Below are 11,051 nucleotides of genomic sequence, written 5' to 3' on the forward strand. Positions count from 1 at the left end.
CTGTTGTTTCGAGCCAAGAAAACCGAATCACAGGCCGCACTTCACAAGTGGTGGGATTTTCTATTGCAGGGCATATTTTGACGACACAGAGAGAAAAGTGAGGAATGCACAGTCCTCACGCTACAACAGCTGGATGTGTACTGAATGTAGGAACTTTCTGACACCAAGATGGTGGCACTACCCCTACCCATCACCACGATAAGGCAAAACGTCTGTTACTTTCTTGACATCCCTCATATATAATACTCACAGTCAATCAAGGATTCTGATTCAAAAGTTATTAAAAACCAGACATTGCTCATGTAAATGAAAACATAATGAAAGATGCTGGAGAAAATATAAATAATGAATAATTGAAATTAGCATAATAAAATATGTAAGTAATGATAAAGATATATGAATTGTGAATTTAAATGATTTCACTATTTATATATTTTTAATCATTGCTTACATTTTTTGATATGTTAATTTCAATCACTCATTATTTACATTTTTTCCCACACCTTTTGTTACGTTTATTTCTTCATTTTAATAAGCATTGTCTGATTTTTAATAACTTTTTTATCATTTGATTTATATAATTCTTCCTCTACTATGTTATAATTTATCTTCTATTAGTATTATCTACTATCTACTTACTTAATTTATTGTTATGTATATTTACAAGTACTATTAATTTATTTTTAATTTTCTCTGAATTAAGGTTATCTGGTTTTGTTGTTAAGCCTTCATCAAGGCTTGATATCCAAGTTGAAATATCGGCACAAATAATTAAGTTTAACATTTTTGTGCATCATTACTGACCGACCATCTTCTTTCTTTTCTTTCAATATTAACAGTTGTCATTAGAGCTTTACTATTAACACCCTCCTCACTTCTTAATCTCTGCACCTCTTTCCCCAACCTCCAAAAAAACAATTTTTCGTAGATTAGTATTTTTATCATAAGAAGGAAAAATGGTCGGGGGTGCAATCAGTACATTACTGACCACACCCCTGACCATCTTCTTCTCCTATTGCATCTACATTTAACTATGAACTCCTCATTATTTTTATTATAATTTAGTAAATATGGTGTTATAAAATTAAAACTATTTCAGATATAACATTAAATTTAAAAAAATATATATTTAGTTGCTGCAGTTTTTATCATGTAATTAATTTATAGGGAATTTCTCACTGGTTTTCATAAACGAAAAGTGCAGAGACGTAAAGCAGCAGAAGAAGAGTTTAAAGAAAAACTTAAAGAAGAAAAAAAACGTATTAAACTTGAGGTAAATTGATTGTTTTATTTTTTTAAGTATCTTTAAAAATATATCAGCATTATGGTATATTATTGGTTAAAGAAAGTTAAAAATATTTATTTAATATGTTATACAGTTCTGTGAAATTCTTCTGAATGGATTAATTTGTTAAATTGATAAATACTTCAAATGACCCATACTCAAATGATGCCTTATTCACTTCCCGATAAATTCATTGCAACTCACTCTTTTGTATTTTGAGACAAGATTACTTTTCCTAGATTATCATTGTTCTTTTTGAAGATTGTTGATATCAAATAATTAACTAGTTACACATCATTTGTAGCTTAGTGGTTCCCAAACTGGGGGATGTCACTTTCTGATGAATAAAAGAAAAGATAAAAAATTATAATTAAAATAACAAATATGCAGTGCATTTCAGCATTTACTTTGCACTTTTTCCCTTACATATTCAACTGCTCTGTGGATAATTCTGCAGCAAATGTTCTTTTGGCTCAACAAGAGTGCCACAAAATTTGTTCAGCCCAAGAAGGGTGCCGTGTGGAAAAAAGTTTGGGAACTGCTGGTCTGGCTTATCTCATTTTTTACAACTTTTTGGTTTTGAAGACCTGAGTTGTTTTTTTTATATACTCATAAACCATAATATAATTAAAGAATTTGACTGAGTAACACTCCATGTTACATTTTTGTGGAATCAGGTTTTCAACTGAATGAAATTGTATGAAGCTGAATATTCTGTTACATGTTCTTAATAAAAACTCATATAGAAATCAACAATAGTGACAGAATAAAGATCTATGTTACTTTCAAGCAAAAAAGTAAAAGTTTGTTGTTTGGTCAATTTTTATTGATATCCAGTATATTTTAAAAATTTACACTGCCCGTTATTCAGCCCATTTCTTCAATTACTTATCTATTAAATTCAACCATTAAATTTCACTTGGAACATGGTTTAAATAATAGTTAATTGGTGAATTTTGTTTTGCAGATCATTTTAATCCATACTTTTTTAGCTTATTAAAAGCATAGTATATACTAATACATACTTTTTTTGAAATACTTAATAAAATTTCTATTAATTTATTTTTAATTCTGAATACTATTACAGTCCAGAGAATATCATAAGAAATTAGTTAGAACTTATAAACCAATTCCTGTGCTTGAGGAGCAATTAGCGAAAGAGTACAAAGTGGATAATGCTACTGTCAGTGTTCTTGAGCTGGATGCTGATCTCCTTGCAGAAACAAACTTTTTGATTGGTAATAATAGAGTAAGTATGTTCAATAAAATCTTACAACTAATAAACTATAATCATTAATGAATTTTAGGGTTGGCAAATCAAGTTCGTTTGATTTTTATATGTATTTTTACAAACTTATTCTTTGAAGAATTAGTTCTCTAAATAGATTATTTGTCATATTTATGATAATTCAATTATGAATTCTTTAGATTTTTTTTTATCCTGTTATGGTAATTTTTCATTTCAGAATCCTTATTTCTAAAATTTTATTTTTGACTACAAGTGGATCTGTGGGGTGAAGGGACTCTAGGGGGAAATAAACGTAAGCATAGCCTTTGTGATTTGAATGATGTTCATCATCAGAATTACTTTTTTACATGTAATGCTTTTCTACTTATATTATTTATAACTTTTGCTGTATATTTTTTTTTTCCTACACCAAACGAAGTGAGCTATTACACCATTTTCCCTCTCACAGCCCAATACAATTTTACTTTTCCTCTTAGTTGGTCCGCATTCTGCTGAAGATCTTCTAGACCAATAAACGTTAAAAGATGGTCTCCATCTATATCTCCCATGTTGCATAGAGGACATTTCGGGGAATCTACGATGCCAATTCGATGGAGGTGTTTTTGGAGCAGATCATGTTCTGTTACTAGATGAAAACAAGCCACTCTCTCAGCTCTGCTAAGATTGCCAGGAATTTGTTTATCCTTATGCTCTCTTCTTATGCAATAGGCTCTCTCACTTCTTTCTTTCTGCTTGAACTTTGTGTCTGGCGCCTGTCCTGTCCTTACAATAAGAACTTATCATTGATTTTACTGTTCTGTAGGAAAGTGGTAGAACAGGCCGGTTCTCTGCACAACTGAGCTTAGCCAACTTGTCAGCTTGTTCATTACCATTTATACAAACATGGCCTGATATCCACTGCAGAGCTATAACCCTTCCTCTTTTCTTCATGATAACAGCCATGTTTCTGCACTTATCTTCCGTGGGTGACCCTGCAGCACCTAGTGTTGTTAATTTGTGTATTACGGCTTGGGAGTCACTCAGTTAATACATATAGACCCATTGGTATAATTGTATAGCCATTGCTCTATAGGATATAGCTCATAAATTGTTTTTAGTTCAGCAGCTCTAAGGTCGAGTTCAGGGCAATCTTTTTTGATCCGACCACGTGCCAGTTTGAGTCGCCCGTAGACATCAGCAGAATGCTAGCTATTATATTTCTTCATGATCAATACATCCAGTTTTCTTTTCACAGTTATCTTTTTTATTGGAATTTAATACGAAAATTACATCTTGAAGATTTCTTTTTCAAAAATTTTGTCTCTAATTCCACATTTCAGCATGTTTGATTGTGTGGTGTTTTGAAGAGAACCATTGAACCAGTAAATTCTTTAATATTCAGTAATAAAAGCTAATTAATTTTACTTAAAATTTGTTCTGCATGATTGTTCTCTTTGAGTGAATATTTTTGAGAACATTTATTCACAATTTATTTATTTCTCAAAATAAGAAACAATTACAACCAGAGAAAAAGTTCAATATTTGAAGAGCTTTATTTTTAAGTAATGGATATAATTAGCCAGTTTTGTTTTAAAATTGTAGCAAATTTTATTGAATTTAAAAACAGCTATCCATCAGCACATATTTTTGGAGTTATGTAACAATTTAAAAAATGGCTCAGATTTTGCTTAAAATCCGAAATATTGTTTTTGTTTCTACAAAAACAAAGTTTTTTTTTATAACTACTTTCTGTTTATTATTTATGTGGAAGTAATTATAATTTGACATCTAGAACCCAGACAACATTTGTGTTGACTAGTGTAATTTGTCATGCGATTCTGTGTATAGTTGGAAATCTATGTACAATGTACTCAACCAAGTGGGTACATATTGGAGTCTGAGCCTTTATAAACTATACCTTGAGATTTTATCTATTCTCATTTGGAAGTTTAATTTAATTAATTGAATTTTCTACACTTTTACAATTTTTTCAAATATTCAACAATGTTATATACTTAACATTAAATATACACTTTTTTAATTTTACAGGTGAAGTATGAGCCAACCAATGATGATAAGGAAAATGCACCAGATGACAATGAAGAGATTGAAGAATTACCTGGGATGGAACTGAAAACAAAGAAAGAAGTTGATAGAGAAGTGAAGCTTAAAGCATTAAAAGAAGTTAAAAAAAGTAAAATTTTTAAACAAAAAGATAAAATGGAAAGAATAAAGCAGAAAAAGATTGCCATGAGACAGCGGAATGAAAAGAAAAAGCTAAAAAAAAGACTTGAAAAGAAAAAACCTAACTATCGAAAACACAAGAAATAGAAAAGCGCTTATATTTATCTTGTATGATAATATTTTATAAATTTTGTACAAATATTTTGTGTAATATATTGATTGTTTGTTTATATTGAACTTTTTTTTCTTTAAATATTTTAGGTATCCCATATACAATGTTTTTCAATTGGAAGGTTAATATTTTTATTCCATTTAAGTTTTCATTGTGAAAAAAACCTATAACTCCCCTGTTACACACTTAATATTCCTTCTTCAATGTTTTAGGGCTCTTCCCCCATCATCAGAATGATCCATCTGAAATTCTATCATCCTATAAAATATACATTGCATTTTGCTTGTCTTATACAACCTGTAATAGCTATTTTCATTTGACCTTAATAGTAGTTAAGTAGTCTTTATATATTCTTAAAAAATACTTCGTCATAAATTAGCTGCCCTGCAATGTACACTACTACTGTTATATTTCATTTCCACCATCACTTTAATGTACCTAACTTAATCTTTTTAATTCCTCACCTCTACTACTGCTGTTATGGTATTTATATGGTATTTATTATTAGCTTAGCATCTTTCTTTATTTTTTAAACATAATTATTAATTTATTTGATGATATTTTTATTTAATGATTATATAATTTTTCTTTTAATACTATTATAAATTGGAGACTATTGTAACTACAATTTATTTATTATGCCTTCATAATTTTTGCTCATGTTTTTTGTTTCAGTTTTGTAATTAATTGTATTTTTTATATTTTTTTGAAGATTCATTGAAGATTATTGATTTTCTAAAGATACAAAAACTAGGGCTCTGTCTATAATCATAAATATCAATGAAATAATGATATGCCCTAGTGACGTTGTAAATGATCTTGGTGTAATTTTTGGTAGAAGATTAAATATTACTCTTCACTTAGATTATTTTAGGTTGACCCTAGCACTAAATGGACTAAGCCATATTGAGGGCACTCTTGTCTTAGATTCCCGACTAAGATGATTATTACAAAGGACTAGTACTAGGTATCCTGTAGTCTGTGTCCTCAATCTGGAATTGAAATCCTGTTCAATAACAGAGATATAAATTGGTGATATTCAAGAAATGGGACTGCTGTGAGTAAACAAAGCTCATAAGGTGCTGCTAAAATATATGTGCTAATAAAAGATATGTGGGAAGATGTGGCTTTTGACCCTGTGAGAAGAGAAAAAAGTGTTATTTTAATAATGAAAAGAAGAAAATGGAAATGAATAAAGCACCAAAACACCATTAAGGAGTGGAATCGATGGAGGGTTACTACTCAGAAAAAGCACTGGCTTGAGAATATACTAACCCAATGTCCATTCATGGTTAGAAACTATATGGTTTGTTCCTGACTACCGAATTTCAGAATTTCTCATAGCACCTGAAGAATTTTGGGCCAAGCTCCATGGCTTCAGAAAGGAGAGAGTTTGCCACAATTGTGTTCCAGAAACTGCGGAGCTTGTCACAACCTACACCTTTTTTGAAGAAATGAGGGCTAAGCTACTGGGGGAAGCCATGCTCTTTGTGTTTACAGAGAATGATTTTCCAAAATTTATCAGAAAGGACAATTATCCTTACTGCAAAGCATTCTTATAAGCGTTGAAGAAGACATTAAGACCTGACTATTTTAATCTCTATTAAGGAAAAGTGGCTATTTTGCTACTAAGGTTTTTTCTATCCATGTGTGCCTGAACCAAATTTACACTTCAGTATTGAATAATTATTGAGAATTTCACAGTTTTGTCAATATTGAAGAATACATTTAGTTCAGATATGGGCAGATAGCAAAGAAAAATTTTATTGGCACAATAGTCACTTGCGTCCCTTTAATTCTAACTTTCTCATTTATAATTTTAGTGGAAAGAAGGTGAAGAGGCAGGAATAGGTGTTTAACCCTGCAGGAGTGTCCTCCTTTTTAGTCCCCCTGAGTATTTATCTCATGATAGATTTGCACTATTTTGTTTTTACTATTGGATGTGATGATGACAAAAATCGTTAAGATTATTTTAGGCTCATGATTCAAAATAAGAAATACAGGAGGTGTCCAGGTTAGGAAAATGTTCAAAGGAGAAAAAAAGATGTCAGGTTAGGAGTGTACTGATGAGAGAAATAGTCTTACTGTTGGGAGGAGGCCTGAGCAAAATTGAATTGAGTATACTCTACACCTATAGGTGGGGAGGTAAAAGAGGGATTACCATAAAAAAACGGTTGTAACAACATCAAATGCTTAATGGAAGGTAGACAAAAGTTATAAGCAAACCAGTTTAAATACTAGTGAAAATACAGGGGTTTATTTCCTAATATGAGCACAATACTCAAGGTTACACCTCTCCCCGGTTAAAGCTCACGATATGTAATACCTAACGAATTGTTACTACATTCAAGTTACTGCAGGAGACCTTGTTCTACCAAGGAGAAAAAAATGTAACCCAGAACAAGTAGAAAAAAACAGAAAACCGGACCCGGTGAGTGTCGTTTTAAGAGGAAAACAAAATGAAGAGATGCAATTGTAATAAATTATGTTTTTTTATTTTATAGACTGTAAACAAAAAAAAATTGTTTTAAGTTCAACATGAGTTTTATTTGTTTAAATTTGTAATTGTGGAATAATGTTTGTTATAGTCTTTCTATAATTATCCCAGACCAGCAATTTAGTTGAATGGCAAGTGTTTAAAGAAGAAAGTATGAACACTGACATGTTTTGTTAATTATTTTGATGAACTGGTAACACTGGGGACCGCCGACCTCCATTGTGGCGCGAAATGATTCTAGCAGAGTGGGATAATATTCATTGTGTAGCTTTGAAATCGAGAATTAAGTTATTAAAATCGTGTTTGTGACTGTTTTATCATGTGTCTAGTGCTGATTGTTAACTACAATTTATTCCTTATTTTGTCCAGGTAAGATTACGATGCATTATAATTCAGAAAAATGAAAAAAAAAGTGTGGATTTCTTATTCTTATGGACAAATTGTTTGCCTTGGCCACGTAATTTTTTTTTAATATTCTAGACGTTCTGCTTTCTTATGAGATCATCTCTTTAGTTCTTAATAACAAAATTTTACGTTTTGAAGTTCCGAATAGCTTACATGATTTAAATCTAATTGTGAACTCAAAAGGAAAGTACATTCGATTCAAGTTCTGGAGCCAGAAATCTCTAATTTAAATTTATGAGATAGTATTTTCGTTTCTACTCAGATCGTCTCGGAAACAGTTTTAAAATGTGAGTAGTCTTCAGGTCTATAAAACCGAGAAAATTGGAAAAGATATCACTCTCGAAGAAGCGATCTGTTTTAAAAGTAATCTTAGTTGGTTCTCATTTATTTATATCTTTTTTGCATCACTTCATTTGTTTACTTACGGAAATATCCGATAAATATTTTATTTCTTTTAAATGAAGTTTCACTTGATTTTATTACTACTTACTTCTACCTAACAAAAGCGACATATTATTTTAAGAACAGTAAAAAATAAAATAATATAAGAAGCCAGAGTAAGTTTATAAAATTGCACGGTAAGTCTATTGATATTTTCTATTAATCTGCTAAAGTGAAACCTATTATTCTAAAGTAATAAATTGATAATTAATAATTCTAAAGAATAATAAGATTAAGGATTTACTCTCATTAATAATGAGAATAAGCAATATCAAAATTAGGAAAGAGGAATGAACTAAAATATAATATACATATAAAAATCTTTTAGGAACTATATGCTAAATATGAAAATTATTTAAAGTTATGAAAAAGTGGGAATTAAAAACCCTATGTAATTAATTAAATATGTAAGTAAGATAATGGGATTAAAAAAAGTAAATATGTTATGTTAGCCAAAAGGAGAAAAAAAATATGGGTCTAGTTAGTTAGCAAATATATGTACAAAATGAAAATTATTTATAATTTAAGTTATGAAGAATGAGAAAGGAAGTAAACCGTAAAATTGGGTGACTATGGCACAACGTCGTTTTTCAAGTTTGAAACGTTCTGGCGGGCTTGAAAAAGGGTTCAGACAAGTGCTGGAGGTTTCATGAGTTCCCGTAAGATTGCTCTGTCAGTACCGACAGTCGGATTCGTATTTCGTTTTCCCGATCGTATGGGATTTTTTTCGTTGCTTCAGAATAATTTAAGATTCGACATAATCTTAGATTATGGAGTGTTCATCTGAATAATTTTTCTTTGTTAATAATATTATTCTGAAGTGGATACAGATTGCAGTAAATTTAATTCCATAATTGTACATTAATTGAATACCAAAACACGGGCGCTAGGGTAGCTTTATTACACCAGTTGTGTTTCACAAGATTGTATAAAATGTTTGTATATAGGTAATCGATCTATTATGAATATTTGTATATGTCGTATAATAAAATATTAGGAGGTAAGAAAAAAACAAAAACAAAAAAAAACACCAGTTGCGCACCATTTTTACACTAGGGGTGATTATGGTACAAACTTGTTTACTTAAATTTAGGTATTAAAAAAGGGCTTTTTAAACCGAGAAATTCAATTAGCAACATTTTCTTCAATTAGGCTAAATTTTTGCTTTTGTTTTTCTAGTCCCGAAACCTTCTAGAACCTCTAAAGAGTAAAAAAGAACGGGTAACAATGGTACACTATTTATGTCCTTGGAATCCATGATAAAAAAGGGTGTACCAAATCCATCTGCATTGCGGGGTGAAATTGGTATAACAAAATTGCTATGTCTCGCTTAATATTTGATGAACATTTTTTTCAGTAATGACAGTGAAGGAATGATATTTCAAAATTAAAGGAAATAATCGTTATTGCAGCAGTACAAATGTATATTAGGTTTAGGAATAAAAATCTGTTCCACAGTCATCCCATTTTATGGTATGTAATTAATGAGATATGTAAGTAAAATAATATAATGAAAGAAATTAAAATATAAAATTACTAAAGCCGAAAAAAGTAAGTTGTAAATATGACAATTATTATATGTACTGAACATATCTTAATAACTTGGGTAAGGAAGAAAGAATATGAAAAAAGTAAAGAATATACTGCTGTGTACGGGGCTTCGGGGTTTCTAAGCCCGACTAGGAGTTCCCTGTACACGTATTATATTGAAATTTATTCATCTATTCATGTATTTATATAATTTATTTATATTTATTTGTATTATATATCTCTATCGGTTCCTGATGGGAACCGACTGAAAAATTATGCGCTATATTTAATTTAAACACTAAAAACCAGGGACCCCCTCGCCATGGTATGCTAGATATGAATATCTATAATTAATCGTTGGAGTTCCTTTCCAACGGTATCGTGTTGACCAATTTACTATGCTATTATATATGAGGTGGCATGCAGGGATTATTAATTATCAAGTCAAGTCTTTGTTACATATTTTATATTTACAATTATGTATACATTAGTAAGAATAATATTATGAGAGAGCATGGTAGACCTGTTTCCTTATACTTTAATTGTTATATTATAAATTGAGAAGTACCAGTTGGGATCTTTGATAGTTATACTGACTCTAAGTTATTAATTCTATTATTGCCATTCAAATTACAACAGAAAAAGTCTTACTTGTTTAATACGTCGGTCGGCTTGGCAGTTGTCGCGGCAGGGCATCCATATTCGCTATGCTCCGCAGCCTTCCAGCTGCCGCTGCTGGATCCCTCCGAGGGGTGACTTCCTCCTCTCGCCTCCAACTGGTCTTCCCCAGATTTTCCCTCAGGCTGTCTTCAAGTGTCCATCTCTCCTAGACTGTGTCCAACTGTCAGACTCCCTTAGACTGTCCTTCTGTCCCAGACTGTCTGACTCTCTCAGACTGCCCTTAACTTTCTTCCTCCTGGCCTTTTTGCTTATTTTCTCCCCTCTCCTTCTGACTCCTTCTTTTGATTTCTGTTCTTTGATTGGTTTTTCTTTGTTCAGAGGGGGTGAGAAGGTCCAATGACCTTCGGCGAAAATCGGTCCTTTTCCTACCTTTCATGTTTAAATTAAGGCGGCTTTCTTCTTTGACTGGATTTTCCCCGAGGTGTTTAAAGTGGCCACGTGTAAGATAAGGGCTGTTTATTTGTTTATCTCTGCCTACACGGTCAATAGTCCCTGGGGGTGCATATCCTCTGTTATCTATATATCTCTGTACATTACCTTAGATGTTTTGCCAACGGGTTTCTGCCTAGGCCCGGCGGTATCTTTGCCATGCCGACAAAAGAAATTACTTAGCGCTAAAAATTTCAGC

At 31.4% G+C, this 11,051-nt stretch overlaps 1 protein-coding gene across 3 annotated transcripts in view; it reads left to right on the plus strand.

Moving 5' to 3' along the window:
• LOC106692868 (nucleolar protein viriato) overlaps positions 1-4,927 on the plus strand; it is a 7,823-nt gene extending 2,896 nt beyond the window's left edge. For all 3 annotated transcript variants that reach the window (XM_014439086.3, XM_024362632.2, XM_014439087.3), the window contains exons 2-4: positions 1,168-1,273; positions 2,373-2,534; positions 4,563-4,927. In XM_014439086.3, coding sequence (XP_014294572.1) covers positions 1,168-1,273; positions 2,373-2,534; positions 4,563-4,844 — 550 coding nt within the window. In that variant the 3' untranslated portion in view covers positions 4,845-4,927. The remainder of the gene's footprint in view (positions 1-1,167; positions 1,274-2,372; positions 2,535-4,562) is intronic.
• Positions 4,928-11,051: the final 6,124 nt, after the last annotated feature.

Source organism: Halyomorpha halys, unplaced genomic scaffold (genome assembly GCF_000696795.3).
Source record: "Halyomorpha halys isolate HHAL.00 unplaced genomic scaffold, Hhal_1.1 Scaffold74.1, whole genome shotgun sequence".
In the NCBI taxonomy this organism is placed as follows: Eukaryota; Metazoa; Arthropoda; class Insecta; order Hemiptera; family Pentatomidae; genus Halyomorpha; species Halyomorpha halys.